At 48.1% G+C, this 20,072-nt stretch overlaps 1 protein-coding gene across 1 annotated transcript; it reads right to left on the bottom strand.

Moving 5' to 3' along the window:
• Positions 1-1,667: 1,667 nt before the first annotated feature.
• On the bottom strand, positions 1,668-11,589 carry APOBEC2 (apolipoprotein B mRNA editing enzyme catalytic subunit 2). The gene is made up of 3 exons (XM_059075213.2): positions 11,315-11,589; positions 4,845-5,408; positions 1,668-2,080 (listed from the first exon to the last, which is right to left on the bottom strand). Exons 1-2 carry the CDS (start codon positions 11,443-11,445, stop codon positions 4,865-4,867), a joined length of 675 nt encoding a protein of 224 aa, XP_058931196.1. The 5' UTR covers positions 11,446-11,589; the 3' UTR covers positions 1,668-2,080; positions 4,845-4,864.
• Between the last annotated feature and the right edge of the window lie 8,483 nt (positions 11,590-20,072).

Here is a 20,072-nt window from a genome sequence, read left to right as displayed (position 1 = left end):
TGTGAAATGTGTGGCAAAGTTCTTAGTGTGGAGCAATGACTGAATAAATCAATAGTTCTCAACAAAACCCGTATGAATGTCCTTAAAAAAAAATAAAGGTCCACTGCCTCCAAAAAGAATTCTAATTTGGTAGTTGGGGGGGCAGGGGAGAGTGGCCAGGTTTCTTTGTGTTTTTAAGCTCCAGAGGATTCTGATGTGTAGCCACCTGGGATCGAAAACAGTAAATATTAGTCCCCTTCTAAGCTAAGAGAGCTCTAAGAGTGCTTTGTCCACTCTTGATTTCCATGGTGGAAGAATAAGGTTCATGGATTTAGCCAGTGGTTCAGTATCAGAGGTGTGGGGAAAACTAGTAGAGTATTTCAACCTCTGCTCCCTTACTGTGGTGTTGAGTTCAAAGAGACAGACCTACTGTTGATTTTTCTCCCTAGAGTGAATTCTGGGTCTGTCATAGGACTTGCTGCTTCCCCAAGAGTAAAAGATCTGGATTTTAGAAGGGGCTTGTTAAAACACCAGGAAAGCACTGGTTAAATATAATCTTTGTACCTTAAAGTCGTGTTTTTATCGCATCTCAGTCTGAATGAGGCAGTTTCAAAAAGTATTTCACTTTTGTATATGTGTAACAGACAAGTTCTCCATGTTGTTGGGCGTAGGGGCAGTGCCGGGGCCAAGTTCATTGTCAAACTTTTAGACTAAGACTTTTCTTGGAGCTTTGTTTGTCCACATACACACAGTAAAATTGAAGGGGAAAAAAAGGGAATGTCTATACAAAACAAAATGAGATTGGAGTGGTAAGAGGAAACTTGGAATTAAAGTATTTTGCCTAACTATGCAAATAAATCTTAACACTGGGTCAAAACATTGATTTTCTAGGCTGCTTCTACATTTTAAGGGATTAGGGTTAATTTTTTTCATGGAGTATGAGCCTCGTTCATATTTCTTTAACAAAACCTGGTCTTGGGGAGGTCTGGCTGTGAGTGGAATTCAGCAGGGATGTGATAAAGTACTTTGTCATTTGCAGATAGTCTTGGGGTCAAATTCCAATGACTTAACCACACTTGAAGCCTGGGGAAAGGAGGCATGGCCTGATAATCAGAATGGACACATTATTCCTGGAAACCTAGTTAGAGTTTGGGAAACACCCAGAAATTCACGTGTGAAATTTTGCTTCTACATAGGACTCAAACAAGCCTTTTAAGAAATGAGACTTTTGACACCATCCTGCCGTTGCCATCAAGTACCACATACTGACTATTCTTACATTATGTGTATCTGAACATTGAAATCCTACTTCTTGCCCTTTCCCCTTTAATTAAGGTGCTAATTGCCTATGAATTGGCACTTGGGATGTTTATATACCTTAGAAACAGATTTCTTGTGCCTTTTGTTTCATCCTCTGCCATACTTGTCTTCAGAGGAGGGAAAAGATACTCATTTACAACTAATCTCAGAAGAAAATATTTCATGAAGGTCAAGACCAAGGTGTGAAGTCTGCATGGGAGAGTTAGTACATCCCGTGTTGCCTAGGCAAGTTCTGGTTTAAGTCTTCCTCCCACTTTTTATATTGTCATGGCTTGGTTCATAGCCTGGGACATCCCTATTCCTGGGACTTGTTCACTGTCCGTAATAACTTCTAAATGTCCAAGTTCCTCAAGAAACTTGGTCACAGAAAGACTACACCACCTCTTTTATTAACGTTGCTGTTTTTCTTAAAAAAAGATCCCAACTTAAGATGCATTTCTGGACATATTTCAAAGATCTGTGCAGACTTTGGGTCTGAGGCTCTTCGACCTAAGCAGCCCAACTGAGGGAATAATGTGGACCTTCAGCCCCACGGATGCCTGGTGTCCATATATGGTTGCTGTTTCTCTTTGCAGCTCACTTTCCTCTTTCCCAAGAGCAGCCTTAGGGGGAGGCACAGCTTAAATGATTTACAGCATAAGTGTATTTTCGGTCCTCGGAGGGCGTTGTGCAGTAGGATCGGTTTTGTGTCAAATGTCCAGCTCCAAGTGGTATTGGGAAGTCAGGCATGTCCCAGATGGCCACATGTGTCATTGCTGTCTCTTGGTGGCAGCAGACAGACCTTAGTGAGAAAACAGAAAGCATGTTACTGAGAGCCCTGTTGGCCCTAGACAGTGAAGGGTTTTCCTTTTGAGTTAGGGATTCTTTGTGCCCTCCCCAGCAAGTGCCTGAATTTCTCCATAGTCTCCTGTGATTTCCGGTTTACTCAGGACTGGATTTGTTTAATTCATGTTTTGGTGTGGTTCGTACAGAGAAAGCCCCAGAAGAGATCTGCTTTAAATACATTATCTTGAGTTAAATATATGGTTAAATCCTTTTCTGTCATTTTTCAAAAAGACGGAATAAGAAATATGAGACAAATTTTCTGTAACAAATGCTCATTTCTTGAGAGTATTTTAATTAAGCAGAGTTCTTTGGGGCTTTTAGATGACAACTTGATTTCATGCCAATTTTTTTTTTTTAACTTGGTACATTTTAACCTTTCCCTTCAGGAATATGAGCAACTAAAATAGAGTACAGGGAAGCATGTTAATTGGTCCAGATAATACGGTTATGTACACTAATGGAAGGAGGCTTATAATGTGGAACATGTCCAATAATATTTTATTTAAAAATAATTTGACTTAGAAATGGACTTTTCCCTCAAACTGATTTATCTATTTTACTTGTTTATTTAGATTAGCAAAAGTATAACTCTCAGTTATCCAAAATTAAAGGCTCTTTTTAGTCCTCCTTGAAATGCTTAATTTTTATAGCAAGTTTAGCTATTTAGTTATTTGACTTAATGGACAACACACACATGCACACACACACGCGCACACACACGTCCATCTCTGAGATCTTGTTAGTTTGGCAGCTGGAAGAAGTGGCCTGTGACTTTGAAAGATGTTTAAGAAGAAAGTACACTAGAGTTAAAATTAGGCTACCAGTCATCTTTCTACAGAATCTATGTAGGGTTTATAATTACGAGTGACAGTCCCTAAACTAATAAAATCTTCGCGGAATTTACGTTAATTTTGTATTTTCAGAGGTCATCCTTAGAAATCTGTTTGTCTTACTACTCACCACCACTCAGAGTGGTCTTATTTTGTGTGAGCAAAGTATCATGTGGCATTACCTGACCATAGTCTCACTGAATTCAGTGAATGGGTCCTGCTTTTTGTAAGAAATGGCCAAAAACTGTGTCTTCATGGATTGGTGAACTCTTAACTGGAGAATGATCAGGCACCCTGTGTGCATGTCTAATAGCAAACACCTGCCAACATCAAGCCCTGGAACACTTAATGTTTCCAAAACGTGTCCATGAAGCAACATCTCTTTAGACTAGTATGAGTGAGAGACACCAAAAATAAGTTTAATGTCTTCATGGAAGCATGCTGCTTTCATGTTTATTAATATGTGAGGTGTTCCAGAATTAAAGTTGGATAAGAGGGTGGTGATGACCCTTTCTCTGTTATGGGAAAATTTGGATCGGTAACTCAGGTCTTTTTTTTTTTTTTAAAGAAGATGTTGGGGGTAGGAGTTTATTAATTATTTTTGCTGTGTTGGGTCTTGGCTCCAGACGCGCAGGCTCAGAAGTTGTGGCTCACGCGCCTAGTTGCTCCGTGGCATGTGGGATCCTCCCAGACCAGGGCTCGAACCCGTGTCCCCTGCATTAGCAGGCAGATTCTCAACCACTGTACCACCAGGAAAGCCCGGGTAACTCAGGTCTTGTAAAGAGACTTAGTCATTGCACTTCCATGGGAGCAAACTAGATCAGATGAAATTCAAAAGGAGGTAGTAAAGGATCCTTTACCCTCTTTCCTGAGGGCGATTGGCCTGTTTCTCTAAGAGTCTAATTTACCCTCAGCAAGAGGCCAAATTGGCCTTAATCTTGTCCTAATTATTTGCTTAAATAGCTAGTCTTTACTTCCAGTTCTCCTATCACATCTTTTTTTAAACATCTTTGAGTATAACTGTTTTACAATAGTGTGTTAATTTCTCCTTACAACAAAGTGAATCAGTTATACATATACATATGTTCCCATATCTCCTCCTATCACATCTTGACATCTATAGGAGGCTACTTCTGAGCTGCTGCCTAATTTACAAACATATTTTTAACCCTTTAAACATTGCTGTATAGCAGAACTTGTTGCTATATTATCCTCATTCCCGCATTCTTCATTTTTCTGCGAGTTCTGATGAGGTCTTCTCAACATTAGGGAAATGTTCTTGCATTGTACATTCAAACAGCAATTATTGGTCTCCCTCAAAGCAGAACCATTTGTCTGAAAACATGAAAGCTTCTCTGGCCCCCCAAAAGTTGAATACAGATGCTTTTGGGGACTTTCAAAAGTACCAAAAATGAAAAAAAAAAAAAAAAAAAAAGCCCCTGTAGGAATGCAGAACCTGCACTAGAGAAAAATGGAATGGTAAGATTGCAAATGGGGTGGGGGCAGGGCGTCTAGAAGGTGTCCAGAGTTAGTTAAGTCTGAACAGTTGGACATGGGGACATGCTTAGGGGACTGAAATATCTTTGCTGTTCAGTAACAGGTCCTTGCACCATCTAAACCTTACTATGAAAGTCATTCTGTCTGATCAAAGCTTCTGGATTCCTGTCACCCTTGCGTGCTCCAAGTTACGGGGAAAATTAGTTTGATATAAAAGGGTAGGAGAGAAAAGGATTTAGGGAGAGGAATTTAGAAGACAGAAAAGAAGGAGGGATCTTCTAAGAATGTTTTCACAACCAACCAAAAACAGAGATGAAATGCTATCAAAGGAAAATCAAAGAGACCACTCATTCCACCTAACCCTCTACGCAAGTTAATAGTGAAAAGACTCACGTGAGGCTGAGCCCACTCGCCTACTTCAGGATGTCAGCCAACTTCTCGTCATAGTACAGGAAGTTCTCCTGAATGTCCTCCCAGGGCTCAAAGGCCTTGGATTCTCCCTCTTCTTGCTCCACGAAATTCTGCCAGACGTACTCGAAGTCTTGGGGCTTCATGATGCGCAGTTTGCAGCCAGCCTCCTTCAGCTTCCTGAGAGCCGCCTGGATCTCAGGCTCCTCCCACATGAAGAGCCGCCCCGCCAGGAGGAGCAGGCGCAGGTTCTTGGTCTTCTTGAGGGTCCTGACGATGCGGTCAGCGCAAGCTGCGCAGGGGCTGGAGGACACGTACCAGGTGACCAGGTAGCGCAGGGCCGGGTCGAAGGCTGGCATGATGGTGTCGAAGAAGGCTTCCTCCGCATGGGCGGCGGCGTGCTCGTCCTCCAGGTATCCCCGCGAGGCCTGCACTTGGCCTGCCTTGCTCTGCGCTTCAACCACATAGCAGAGGAAGGTCTTGTTTCGCCCGGAGCTGTACTCCACATTCCGGAACTGAAACTTAAAGAAGTTGGCAGGCAGCCGCTCCCTGTGGGTCAAGGAGGCAAAGGCACAGGGAAGGAGAGAGAATGATGAGTTCTTCTAGAACTAGCATGGAGTGGATGGCTCTCCAAGATAAGTACCTCTGAGACGCATTCACTCTCATTACCGAAACAGGACTTTCCTACGCTGACAGCAGTGACAAAAAGACACAAAGGAATTCAAATGTTTATCTAAAGGAGAGGAGAGAATTTGGAGTGAGTTGTGCATCCTGGACACCTCATTAGCACAGGTCTCCAAACACTCCACCTTCACTCCCAGCACACAACACACGCTCACATTTCTAAATCAGTGACTCTTTAACCTGGCTGTACATTAGAATCTGCTCGAGGAGTTACAAATGTCCATGCCCAGGCCCCACGCCAAGCCAATTAAATGAGAACATTTGGAGGAGGCCCAGGCATCAGCATTTTAAAAAAAGTGCTCCAGATGATTCTATGTGGCTAGGTTTGAAAAGCAGTGTTCAAATAGTAATTTTACAAAGTAACAAGCCTGTAAAATATCTCATGACAGAGCAAGAACATTTCATGCTTTCATATCTCTCCTTGTCAGTCACAGATATTGCATCTTAGGTACGGGATGGCCTAAAACATGCAGTCCCAGGCTCTCCCAGGGACTGTTTTTCTCAAGTCTGTCTTTTCCCTCAGGTGAAAGAAGGGTTGTCATGTAAGTGTCCAAGAATGTTTATCTTTGAGGCCAGACTACCCAAGGGTACCTTGATATGAATTAACTTATATAGTATTGACACATTTCAAAACCATAAAAGACTTGGCCTCTGCCTTCCAGATGCTTGTAATCTAGCAGCTAGATTATAGCTGTAAGGAAAAGATGTAAATAAGACAGCTGAGAACAGTAGAGGACTACTAAAAATGAAGAGGTAGAGTGGAGGACATGTGATGAAGGTTCCTGAGAGTTTAGCCTTGACTCAGGAGCCAATAGAGAATTGTTACAGGTTCTGGAGGAAAGAAAGGTATAATGAAAGTGAGGTCCATGGAGGAGTACCGGTGTGGCTTTAGGCAGAGAGAGTGAAGCTGGGGAAAAGCCTGAAATTTAGAAAGCCCATTTGGTGTCTTAGAGCACCAGACTTGGTAATGAATATGTCCAAGGGGAGATGGATGATTAGGAAATGAAAGCAGCATAAAAAGGCCAGGTGTTTTGAAAAGTTTAGTAGTAATAAGGGGAGAAAAAAGGAGAGGGCCTAAAGAAAGCATCAGAGGTGAAGATTGTTTTCATCTTTCCGTGTATGTGCATGTTTTTCTAAAATAGGGAAGGGCTTCCCTGGTGGCGCAGTGGTTGAGAGTCCGCCTGCCGATGCAGGGGACACGGGTTCGTGCCCCGGTCCGGGAAGATCCCACATGCCGCGGAGCGGCTGGGCCCGTGAGCCATGGCCGCTGAGCCTGCGCGTCCGGAGCCTGTGCTCCGCAACAGGAGAGGCCACAACAGTGAGAGGCCCGTGTACCACCAAAATAAATAAATAAATAAATTAAAATAAAATAGGGAAGGTTTGTGCAGGTTTGAAGTCCAAGGAGAGTGAAGAGGTTGCAACAGGAAAGATTGAAAAGGGCAGAAGGAGAGGAGCTGAATGTTTTCTTTTAAAAAATGTAATCTCTGTGGTTGCCCCAGAAGATACCGTATGGCAACCCTTAACTCTGCTCTTGCTTCTCTACAACCCTTCCCTTCCCCCAGAGAGGTCACCCAACTCCCCGGGCTGCAGGGGGATCCCTGGTATCCCAGGGTCTTGGCTTCTTAGGGGTAAGTAGTAGGTGCCAAAGAGCTGAGGAAACTTGAGCTATTTTCCTGCAGTCCTCCTGTCCCCCATCACCAACTTTTCTCCAGCCAGCTTTCCATGTCCCTTGCCGTCAAGGTTAAGTTTCCATTGTGGAGTGGATGTGTTTGGGAACCCAGCCCTGGGATTCCTTCGGATACTATCTTTAGCTCCCTAAGTCCCTCTGTCCCTGGTTGAATGTGTTTATATTTACATAACATTTGGGGAGGATGGATGGCCTGATGATTCCCCTGTCCTCTTTCAATCCCTGCTGGGAATTCACTTACACTGGGCTTTCCCCCATTAAACTCACCCCACCAGACCACTCCTGAACTCAGCCAGTTGCTAAATGATCCCTTCCCTTCCTAGAGTGACTTTTTTTTCTCCCAAGAAGCACAGAGCTTACCTTTCTTGCTGAAACTGTTTTTGTTTGTTTGTTTTTTAATTGGAGTATAGTTGCTTTACAATGTTGTGTTAGTTTCTGCTGTACAGCGACATGAATTAGCTATATGTATACATATATCCCCTCTTTTTTGGATTTCCTTTCGTCAAGGCCTTTTGCCAGACCACTTCCCCAAGTCCAATCCAAAGCTACCTGTAGGATGGATTCTCAGGTAAAACTTTTGGAAGGATTCATGGCTGCTTGGTTGGCTTGGGGGCTTCAGCAATAGCTGCCTGTTGGTCTCTCAGGTTTCCTTCTGGAAACCCTGAAGTATTGCTCCAACTTTGCCAAGTACAGCCCAGCCAAGAGGACATCTGTGGCCCAGTGTGCAGTTGCAGGTTGGCTGGATGGTCTACAACTGATGCTTCTCTCAGCCTATCCTCCTCTTCTTTAGGCAAGAGGAGAGGACCCAGAGAAACTGGAAACCCAAGGGAGAGGAAGAATGTTCACCTCTCTATAAATATCAGTTTCCAACCCCGTGGGCCAACAGCCCCATGGTCTACCCTGTCCCTCAGCAGGGCCTTCTGGACTAGGGACCTCAGGAAGGAAAGTGCATTCAAGGGGCAAGGGAAAGTCACGGAAGGTCTTGGCTCCCAGTCTTTCCTTGGGCTTGCTCAGAGACTGAGCTTGCTTGGCTTCCCAGTGGGATTCTTGGTCTTCTAGAAGGAGCATAAAGGTTGAATGAGGTTCTTTGGGCTTCCCACAGACTGAAACAGCTCGGCCCTGGAGGGCTACCAGGAGAACAGAGGCAGTAGAGGTCTGAAATTTCTCCAGAGAGCTAGCCAACATGGCCATCTTGGGTTATATTATAGAATCACATAACACTATTATGCCCACTAGTGGAAGGAAGGAAATAGTGACAGTGATTTCATAGATAATCACAAACATCTTTTATTTTCTAGTAGCATGATATGCCCAAGTACCACATTTACTTATATTATAGCCCATTGCTGTCAACCCTAGCAGATATTTTACTGCTAAAGTGTGTGTGTGTGTGTGTGTGTGTGTGTGTGTGTGTGTGTGTGTGTGTTGGAGTGGTGGTCGGGAGAGAGATGCTGATGGTAAATTTCTTCACCTGGACTCAGTCCCTTCTTCAAGCACAGAAACCAACAGCATGATTCCTACCCCCTCCTGCCAACTTCAGCACCTCCTTAGGCACCACTTCCTCATACTTTCTGCAGACGAGGCCATTCATACTTCATCTGCTTAGACCCCGGTTTCTGGGCATTGCAATTCTCTAGGCAGGAAGTGGAGAATCCTTATATCTAGAAAAAAGTGGGACAAAGGTCTGCTTGATGGAGGGAGAGGAGATGTGAGTCAATGCAATATATATATATATATATATATATATATACACACTCTCACTTTTACATTAAAAAAATTTGCATTTCCTAAGCATAAATCTAGACAGTGAAAGGAAGCAACCTGGAGGGCAGTGGAAGCTAGTCCAAGTTTAAACATTTGCCCCCAAATAATCCATGGAGTGGAAAATCTACTCACAGGTAACTGAGTGTTGACTCGTTTCCGCATTGCTCCTGAAAAGCCATCTGCGGTTCTAGTCGGGGGGCCCTGTTCTAAGGGTCAGTGTGGCTAGGCCTCTCCCCCATGGGAGTCTAGGCTCTGCTGGTCCTTTGACGCCAGGGCGCCTGGAGAGCGAAAGAGAGGAAAGCCTTTCCGTCTTCCTGTCCCCGCACAGACACAGCCACACCTCTAGGCTATTTTAAGCTGTCTGTTTACTCGGATGGGCCCAGGAGACAGATCTCCACAGCTGTTCCTTGTGGCCGGGAAACACGAAGGGCTCCACCTCCCTCCTGAACTGCTCTCAGAGCGCCCAGAAAGCTGCCCTACTGTGCCTCTTTTTCTGAGCCTTGGGTCAGGGAAGCCTCTGAGCCTCACCATCTCGAGGATGGAGAGAGGTGGCGCTCTGTTTGGGAGACCAGTGGAAAGGATGCTAGGGTGGAGTCAGAAAACTTGCCACTTACTGGTTCTGTGGTCTTGGAGCAGTGACTGGATCTCCCCTACTCTCAGCTTCCCCATCTGTAGAGCGGCAATGATCTAGCTCCTCTCCTGGCCTTGTGCCGAGCCTTGAATGCACTCAGGCCTATGAAAGTGTGCCGGGATTATAAAGCTCCAGACACATGCAAGTGACATCGGAGGATTTAAGCTTTCAAAACCAACCACCCTGAGACCTCAAAGCATGTTCAACTCAACAAACATACTCTAATTCTGTTCTGAAGCAATCCTGCCCCTGTGCCGGGGAGATCACAAGGTCACAACACTGCGTAGAGTGGGTGTGCATGTGCCCGTGTGTGTGTGTGTATGTGACCCAGGCCAGCATGGACCAGCATGTTTAGGTGTTAGAAAAAGGATCTCCTTCCACAGAGAGCCACTGGAATCAAGGATTCTCCTGTCCTGGTGGCCCTAGGCTCTCCCTGTGAATGTATTAATCTGTGCCCCATTGCTCCTTTAATCCTGGGTTGAAGGTAACATTATTTGGTTGGCCATGGGTGAGTGTAAGTTCAGGGGCTCTTTCCTGAAGCCTTGCCTCAGGGACTAGGATGCATTTCCCTCAGGTTCTCTTAGAAATCGGAAAATATCTGAGTTGGAAGGGACCTTGGGAATCAACTAGCATAACTTCCTCACGTTACAAATGAAAAAACTGCAGCCAGGACTGGAAAAGCACTTGCCCAGCTTCAAACAGCAAGTCCAAATTGCCTCCCAGGCAATTTGGAAGGGGCCCCTTCTGCCCCTTGAAGGCATCAGGCCTCCGTTCTTCCTGCAGTTTCTCTTCCTGTGGCCCTTCGTCTGCTGTGGGCATTGTTGGAGACTCCCGTGAAGGAATCCTAGCGGCCCCGCGTACTCCCTTCTTATTCTTTGATTAGGAACTTAGCAGAATCTTCTGCCAAAGGGACAGAGAGCGAAGAGGAGGAAGACAGCTTGGTTTCATTCCTGGAAGTGGCATAATCTGGAGAAGACAGGGGGACCCTGTGTGCAGCCCCCTCTTTGGAGCCTCAACACTCTTTGCTCTAGATCCCGCTTCCTCCAGGCTGTGGCTGAGGGTGTTGGAACCCCTCCTCTGCCCAGAAGTTCTGGGCCCGGCCTGGAACTTCTCTGTTTCCCTGCGGGGCGGATGTAGGCAGCCCCTGGGGAGACTCAGAAATGATTCATCAAGCAAAAAAAAAAACAAAAAACGCTTCTCACTCTAGCTTGGGAAAGGATGGATCTGTCTTTCCTGTCTTAGGATCTTCTACTACAGGGAGAAGCTCTAAAAAAGAGTGAGAGACATACAGGTAGAGGAGAGGCCCACTGAGAAGCAGAGAGAGATGTTGAGGGAGGAGCTATTTTGGGACCGTGTTGAAATGTACCTGTGGCATCCCATGTTTTTACCAAATTCCCTGGGATTAAACAACCTCTACCCAGAGAGGCAAGTGATGCCTCAGGGGTAGTTTCCTCCTCTGGGCCCTGGCCTCCACGGAGTTCCCCCCACCTCTCCTGACTGGAGGTGTCTGAGAAGCCAAGAGAGATTTGCTGCTGCGTCCCCTGCAGCCCCTGCTGTGCACACCTGTGCACTCTCGTGGCTGCAGCATGGTGACCCCAATCCCTAGTGTTACCCTCCTAAGTCCCCCCAGCCTGTCCCTAGCCGGTGCTCTTCTAGGGAGGAGGAGCCCGGTCCACACCCAGCTCTCACCCTGTGACGATCTCGAAGGGCGGCAGCTCCACCAGTTCCTTCAGCTTCTTGGGGTCCTCCAGGTTCTCCAGATCCTCGCCATCCTGCGAGGTAGGGGCCGCGGCCGCAGCGCTCTCTTCTTTCTGGGCCATGGAGGGGCTGAGGCTTGGGAGTCGCTGAGAGAGAGGAGAGGCGGCGGGTCTGGGCCAAGGCCTGGCGGCAGAGTCCCAAGCAGCTGTCAGCAGCTAAATCTGCCTGGGGGTGACAGGAAAAGGATCTGTCAGTCCAGGGGTGTGCTCACCCGCTGGCCCACAGGCTTTATAACCAGAGGCCCCTCCCCCAGGCTCTCTCGCTCTTTTTTTAATTGAGTGACGGCGGGTGCCGGGATGGGGGGAATGGAAAATCTGGCCATCGGTATCCCCTATTTATCAGCAGCAGACAGGAAGCTGGCAGGTGGGGATGGCTTGGCCTGCTCTCCCTCCCCACACCAGGGCACACATGTATTCATATTCTCTTTCTTCTCCGCCCCCCTCACCATGTACCCCTCACCTTTCTTTCCCTCCCAGCTCGCCTGGGGATAGTGAGTTTTCAGACTTTCTCAGAGGTTTAAGCAGGACAGGCTTGTGTTGAATGGGGCGTTTGCAAAGAGACCCAGGCCAGCTTATCTGGGGAGACTTGGGTTCAGGGAAAGAGGGTCCTGAGACAGGGGGCGATGAGTAGTGCAAACTGGGAAAGAAACTGTGAGTTGTTACTCAAAGGGAGTAACTGATTTACCTGTTATGATGCATAAGCAATGTCACGTCGACTGGGAGCCTCCAGAAGTAACACTATTGCCATTTACTAAGCTTAGTTTTGGAAATAGGCCAGGCAGTGAGTTCAGTGTTTTATATGTGAAATTGGACTTAATGCTCTCAATAGTCCTGGGAGGCAATGTGGATTATCCCATGTCACACATGAGGAAACTAAGATGCACAGAAGGGTTAAGGGCCTTTTTTATAGTCATAAGCCCCCAAATGGCAGGGCCAGGATTAAAACCAGGCCTTTTCACTCCTGAGGCCAAATGTCCAACTGCCATGTATGTTCCCTCTCAGTTGGTCCTTTATTCATTTAACAAATATTTATTGAGCATCTACTATATGCCAGGGGCTGTTTCAGGTACTGGGTTATGGCAAAGAACAAAACAAATGAAAATACTTGCCCTCACGGAGCTTGAGGGTGTTGAATAATATACAGGATAAGTAATATATATGGTCTATTTGGTGGTGCTAAGGAGAAAAGACAGGGAAGGGGGACAGAGTGACATTTTTTTTTTTTTTTTTTTTTTTTTTTGTGTGTGTGTGTGTGGTACACGGGCCTCTCACTGTTGTGGCCTCTCCTGTTGCGGAGCACAGGCTCCGGATGCACAGTCTCCGGACACACAGGCTCAGCGGCCATGGCTCACGGGCCCAGCCACTCCGCGGCATGTGGGATCTTCCCGGACCGGGGCACGAACCCATGTTCCCTGCATTGGCAGGCGGATTCTCAACCACTGCGCCACCAGGGAAGCCCCTAGAGTGACATGTTTTTATAGGGTGGCCAGAGAAGAACTTTGAAAAAGGAAATAATCGAGAAAAGATCTGAAGAAGGTGAAGGAAACAGTCATAGGGTTATCTAAGGGGAAATTGTTCCAAGGAGGGGGAAAAGCAGGTGCAAAGGTCCTGAGGTGGGAGCTTTCCTGGTGTGTTTGAGGAAGAAGTAAGGGCATACACATGGCTGGAGAGTCCTAGGAGATGAGGTCAGAGAGATCAACAAAGGCTAAGTAGGCTGGGGCCTTAGGGACTGTTATAAGGACCTTGGCTTTTTCTCTGAGTGAGTTAGGAAGCCATTATCTTTGAAAAGATGGGACACATGGTCCGACATAGTTTTGTAGGATCACCCAGGCTGCTTTGTTGAGGACAGAGCAAAGGTGAGAAACAGCAGAGGCAGAAGGACTGGGTTTTAGGACCTATTGAAACGAATGAGAGGTGACTGGGGCCCCTGGAATAATCCCTGAGCTGGAAGAGCATCGGGAGGGGCTGGATGATTTTTGCAGTTGACATGGTGGGTGCTTAGCCGGGGCCGTGGGTTTTCGTGTCTGGGGCAGTGCAAACATTCTAGGACATTCTCAGGGCCATAGAAGTGTGGGTCAGAGTCACCTAGATGTTGAAAATGAGGCGCCTAAGAACGCTGGGGACCTGATCTGAACACAGCTCCCGGTGCAGGTGGGTGGTGGGAATGAGAAGGTAGGGGACCCCTTCCATGGTCGGGGTAGAGAATAGGAGTCAGGATGATTTGGAGGACTTGGGGCTCTCCCCTCTGGAGAGTTCTGAGCAGCATTGCGTCCTATGAGTAAGCTGTCCAAGCATTTTGGTTTGCCCAGTATAATCATAGTTTATATCTGTTGTCCAGGCATAATTGCTACTGCCTTCCCTTTCACTCCCAAAGTGCCCCAGTATAGATGAACTATATGGTCACCCTACCTATTAGGCTTATTACTAAAAGCATTCTTATCCAGAAGTTATTTTTTTTTAATTCAGTCATTTTTCCAGGGATGTAAAGCACAGGGTAGCGGTAGTAGTGCCCGTGTCCACAAAGAAAGGCAGTGATAACTGATAAATTGCAAACACACATTGTTATTATTATCATCACACAAACATACAACAATTAAATGTAAAGAGTTTACTTCGTTCTTTTATTTTATCAACATTTATCTAGGGCTCCTACATGCCAGGCACTACTGTAGTAAACACCAAGAATCCGGAGAGGAATAAGGTGCTGCCTCACCAGGAGCAGCTCCCAGTTTTTATAGCATTTGGGGTCATTCAGACACTCAGGCTCTCATTATCGCCTTTGGTCCTCATGCCAGTCTCACACGGTGTGTATTATTGTCTTCATTTTGCAGCTCAGGGCCCTGCAGCTCAGAAAGGTGATTTGTATAAGATCACACAAAGATTTAAGTCCAGGTCTTCTGAGCCTACATTCTTATTTCCAGGGCTGCACCCAACTCGTTTGATGAATACATCTTTAAAGCATTCGGGTCGCAGCTACAGTGATGTGCTTGGATCGACTAAGGACGAGTCAAATGTCTTAATGTCTTGCAGGGAGGAAAGTGGGGAGAAGGGATCCTTTCAGCTCACTGTTCCCTTGTGGGGAAGACTTCCTCCCTGAGGATAGGTTCTTTTTTTTTTTTTTTTTTTTTTTTTTTTTGTGGTACTTGGGCCTCTCACTGTTGTGGCCTCTCCCGTTGCAGAGCACAGGCTCCGGACGCACAGGCTCAGCGGCCATGGCTCACGGGCCCAGCCGCTCCGCGGCATGTGGGATCTTCCCGGACTGGGGCACGAACCCGTGTCCCCTGCATCGGCAGGCGGATTCTCAACCACTGCGCCACCAGGGAAGCCCAGGTTCTTATATTTTGGCTGTAGTGTATATCCTGGATTGGGAGTAAAAAAAAAAAAAAAAAAAAAAAAAAAAAAAAAAAAATCCATGTTCATATCCACATCTCAATCCTTGATTCACTGTGTGATCTTGGCCAAATCACTTAGCATCTCTGGGTGGGCCTCAGTGTTCCCACCTGCGATGCAGGCTGAGTTATTGCTCTCTATTCCAGGATGGTAAAGGGATGAAAATGAGGAAGAAGGGCCTGGCTCCTGAAGACCTGCAGGGTGGAATTGAACAGTGTGGAAATTTTCTGACTCTGAGTGATGTTGGGAGATGGTCCCCAAGCTGGTCCTCTCTGAAGATGTGACCCCTCACTCTTACCACATCCGTACACTTTTACCTTTGACATTTGGGAGAGTGCCCTGGACGCTCCCTGGACTGATGACTGACAGCTTCCTTTTCCACTGCTCCTTTCCAGCCCTTCTTCCCTGGAGGCCCCCTGACTCACTCTGGCTATTTATGGTACCTCTTGGGGGCACAAATTCCTACGTGGTCCGTGGCTCTCCTTTCCAAGTCAGTCCAGTTTCCCCTGCTGGCCCCAGAGCGCAGTAGCTAATCTGGGGGATCAGGTGCCAGGAGCCGGACTCCTGCTGCTGCAGCTGCCACTATACTCTTTTTAGTGCAGGCATTCCTCACCCCCCCCCCCACCCTGTGTTAACACTGCTGGGTACGTTTCTATCAATACAGCCCTTTTGCAGAAGAGGAAACTGGGAAATAAGGTATCTATTTATTTCAGTGGGGTCAGTGGAGCGCTGGGATTTGAACCCAAGTCTGTCAGCCTCCAAGTTCCATGCTTTTCCCACTGGGTTATGCCGCCTGGAATTCAGTAACATGAGAGCTGACACAGGCCCAGCCCTCCCTGGGGCTTGACGAGGCTCTAAGCAGGTCACGTAAATGAACTCATTTACTCCTTATAAGGATGTTGGGGTAGGTACTATTATTATCCTCATTTTATTGGTGAAGAAATTGAGATCACAGAGGTTAAGTGCCTTGCCCCCAGAGCCACACAGCTAGTGAGAGCAGAGCTTTGTGCTTCCAGAGTCTTAACTCCTTTACCATTTAGTCCCTAATGCTACCAGGACCCCTGAGGCCAGGCTCTGAGGGAGGAGGGGCAAGAAAGGGACTAGGGGGAGAAGGAGTTCTTGCAGGGAGATTGGGCTCTGGAAGCAATTAGTATATGAGGTGTGCGTGTGTGCGTGTGTGTGTGTGTGTGTGTGTGTGTGTGTGAAGGGGGTATAGGTGTAGAGACACCAGACAGTGGGTGAGTGGGGATGGAAACCCAAAAGGGAATTCTCCCAGTCTGTCTCTGTAGGCCCCAGCCCCTCTCTGTGTCTGGGAGGAGCTGGGTTAGGCCCAGGGTAAGCTGCGGCCTGCCTCTCCCTGCCCCATTTCCCACGGTCATTTCAGAAAAGATTCCAAGGTTCTAGGAGGTGGCTGAGAGGAGGAGACAGGGTCAGGCACGGCTATTCCTTGGGTCTCGGTGGGCTGCCGAGCTGCCGTCACTGGGAAGGGAGTAGAGAGGCCAGGGTGGGGTGGTGGGCGGGAGGAAAATAGCAGCCTCACCAGGGGAAGGTTTATATTCTCACTCTGCGAAGGAAGATACCTTGGGAGCCCGTTGACAGAGTGGGTGCTTTATGTGCAAGGACAGCTGGGACCCCAACAATGCATTGCCCCAGAGACCCAGTCCTGGCGTGCCCGCCCCTCGGTCACTACCAAGACGAGGTACACAAACAACGGGCCACGGGCACCAGGCACTGCCCTGGAGGGCAGGAGCCTGTCCCCGCCAGCAACCGCTCTGTTGACATAAACACAGGGGTGTCCAAGAGCCTCGGCAGGGTGTGGGATGGGGGCCAAGGGTCTCCAGAGTCTGAGGCCAGGAAGGAAGGAGGCTCTAGAGTCACAAGGCAGGCGGGAGTTTCCAATCTCCTCCTGTGCAGGACATCATGGTTGGCTGGCCATGCAGGACACACCGCCCTGGGGAAAATGGTGACACCTGGGACTTTATTCCTGGTCACCGCGGTCTTCCATTCCAGTGGCCACTCCTGGCACTGTCCGGCTCCTGCGGCTGGTGCTTTGAGTCTTTGAGGAGAGCGATCTGATAAGAATCATGCCCACTAAGGTGACTAATAGTGATCTCCTTTGAAAGGGTGTTTGCAGGGCCGAAGAACCTACTGGGAGAAAGCAATAAACTTAACAATCAACTTTTTTTTTTTTTTTTTTTTTTTTTTTTTTCAGTACACGGGCCTCTCACTGCTGTGGCCTCTCCCGTTGTGGAGCACAGGCTCCGGACGTGCAGTCCCAGTGGCCATGGCTCACGGGCTCAGCCGCTCCGCGGCATGTGGGATCTTCCCGGACCAGGGCACGAACCCGTGTCCCCTGCATCGGCAGGCGGACTCAACCACTGCGCCATCAGGGAAGCCCCAACAATCAACTTTTGAGAGGAGACTTTCAGCCCTTAGAAATGTGTTGGAGTAGGTGAAGGCGGGGGTGGGGGGGCGCTTTTTCGGGTGCTCCTCTGAGCAGATCATTTCTGGGCAGGCCGGGGGACCTCAGAGATATAAACACTAGAGGGACAAACGGGGTTGATTAGATACCACTGAGGCTCCTGGCGTGACAAAGAGGGCTTCTTTTAACGCCCAAGCCAGATGAGGGGACCTCTGTTATGAAGGGTCCTTGAAATCTAGGTAGGGGGAAGGGGCCTCGGTGGACTCTGCTTGAGGATGGAAGTGGCAGGGGTGGTCCAGATCTGAGTGGATCCCCCCCGAGTCAGGCTTTGTTTGGACAGGTAACTAGTTTGTCACTGATGAGGATCAGCAATAAATCTTTAAAACAAAAGGGTCTTGTGCTTGTTTTCTGGAACAACAGGAAAAGAGATCACTGGGAAGGCTCTGAAACTGGGCTTGGAGTGCAGGGAAACCCCAGGAGATAGAATGGATGGTGGCCACCACAAGGGAAGCAAGACTCTGGAGCCCTGGCCTGGGCCTGACAGTACTCGGGGGCCTTACGCCTCCACTAGGGCATCACCTCTACCTGCCTGTAGGTAGGAGGGACGGGAGATTGCACAGAGAAAACACTTCCTGCACTCTGCCTGCCTCCCAGCCCAGCCGACCAACGTTTATCCACTGGACATACACCTACCGTTCTGCCCACCTCTCCTGCCCCTATGTATCCCCATTCTGCAGACATTGGCAAAAGGAGAAGAATGAAGCGATCAGGGGAGAAAAGAGGGAACCAGGATACAGTAGAATGAGACATCACACTGCCTCCTGGGGTTGCTGTTTCACCTGGAGCTGCTCCCCACCTCTCCAGACATTGGCGAAGGCCTTGTCTCTCCCCTACCCGCCGAGTGAATCATATTCAGACACCAGGTGCCCACTCAGAGGCAAATGGAAAAACACTGCCCAAGGACACAGAAGCACACACACGTGACTTGGATGGTGGAATCCCGGGACACGTCTGGCAAAGAGAGAAGGCAGCTCCGATTCGATCTGGGCACAATTCTAGGTAACCAGAGAGGAGGGGCCGAGGGTAGTGTGTACTCCAGACTGGGCTCAGAACTGGGAGGCGGGGTAGAGGCCAGGCAGGTGGGGAGGCTGGAGGATTAGAGGCTCTCACTCAGGAACCAAGGAGCTGGTGCTGAGGGGGATTTTAAGGATGACTTTGGGGTCAGAGGATACGAGTTTGGGGTTGGAGATCCTGCCCTTTCCAGTTGTTTTTGCACAAAGCCAGGAAGCCGTGCCAAGCGGTCATGCTATTCCAGGGCTTGGGACACTGCCCAAATCAAGCTTCCTTCTAGGGCCAATATCCAAAACTAGAGGCATCTGGACCCCTGGACGTGTGGTGTCAGCTTGCCCTGCGGAGGACACAGTCACGTGACAGTCATGGTGCATCCTCTCGGAGGGCCAGTTTAATTTCTAGAATTAGTTGGCAACATGAATAAAATGTGGTAGCAAGTATCTGTAATGCCTACATGAGGTGGTGATGGTAATGACAATGACAAATACTTCTGGGGCGTAGGCTTGTTTAAGTGGGGAGCTAGGATAAGAATCCATGCAGTGTGGCTCCTGAGCCTGTGCTCGATCAGTATTTATAGATTACATTTATAAATTTAAAACAGTTACCTGGATCAATGGAGTTATCAATTGAACTAAAAGCTTTAAAAAATCCAATTGAGGGGAAGTCAAAATCCATGTGAATGTGTAAGATAAAGAGCCCATCATTTTGTGTGTGTAACACTGGTCAGGCTGGCCCACAGACCTGCAGAGAAGGTCACTCACTCTCCCGGCCCTTAGGAAGTCTGGGAAGTACTTCCGGGGTCTCAGAGTAGGGTGGGTCCCCATTGCAGTGTGAATCAGAACCATGGGTGCTCATTCAACAGGTGGCCTCCCGGGGTCCCCTCCTAGGACAGCTAACATTTGTTGAGCACCTCCTCTGTGCCAGACACATTTACTCTTACCCCAAATTCTCTGAGGTCCCCATTTTACAGATGAGGAAAATGAAGGACAGTGAAGTAAGTTGTACCCGGTTACCAGTTAACGACAGGGTCAATATCCAAGCCCAAGTTGGTCTGTCTCCAAGGCTGGAACTGCAAACCACCGTACCTTATGGCCCACATTCCTCAGGTTGATCTGATTCCGTGAGTCTGGAGCCAGGCTGGAGTCCAGGCCATCAACAAGGGCCCCAGGAGGTCACTGGGCCGCACTTGGAGAAGCAACGCCCCACGGCAGCTGTTCTCAATCTGCCCGCACGTTAGAACCACTTGAGAAGTTTCAGCAACTATTAATGCCTTTCCCTCCCCCAAGAGAGAGGCTTTTTCAGTTGGTCCAGAGTGGGGTGTAGGTGTTGGTGGGGTGCTGGTCAGCATTGTCTTTTAATGGGATCATGTGTTGCTTTATTCAATCAACCCATCAACAAAGATGTATGAACACCTTCTCTGTGCTCTGTGCTGCTCTGGGGCTGGGGACACAGAGGTGGGTGGGACACTGTGCGTGCCCTTCAGGAACGCCGGTGACCGATGTGCCCAGCTGGGCAGAACACGCCCTTAGTGGAGGCGGGGAGATTGCAGATTCCTTCTCGCTTGTCCTCACTTGGTGAGCTCCAGGAACAGCCAATCTCCTTCTCAAATGATGATGTCCTCTGTCTAGTCCCCCTGTGTGGTCCTTGGTTCCAGACCCAGAACGCAGCTCACAGAACCAAAGCAAAAAAGGCCCTGAAAGACCATCCATGCCTGGAGCTCTCAAATTTCAGCGAGCAGCTGACTGAAGTGCTGGGAGCTTGTTAAATCTAAAGACGCCTGGAGCCTACCCCCAAAGTTCTGATTCCT

This window comes from Kogia breviceps, chromosome 10 (assembly GCF_026419965.1).
Source record: "Kogia breviceps isolate mKogBre1 chromosome 10, mKogBre1 haplotype 1, whole genome shotgun sequence".
Classification (NCBI taxonomy): domain Eukaryota; kingdom Metazoa; phylum Chordata; class Mammalia; order Artiodactyla; family Physeteridae; genus Kogia; species Kogia breviceps.
This window is presented reverse-complemented; position numbering and strand designations above follow the sequence as displayed.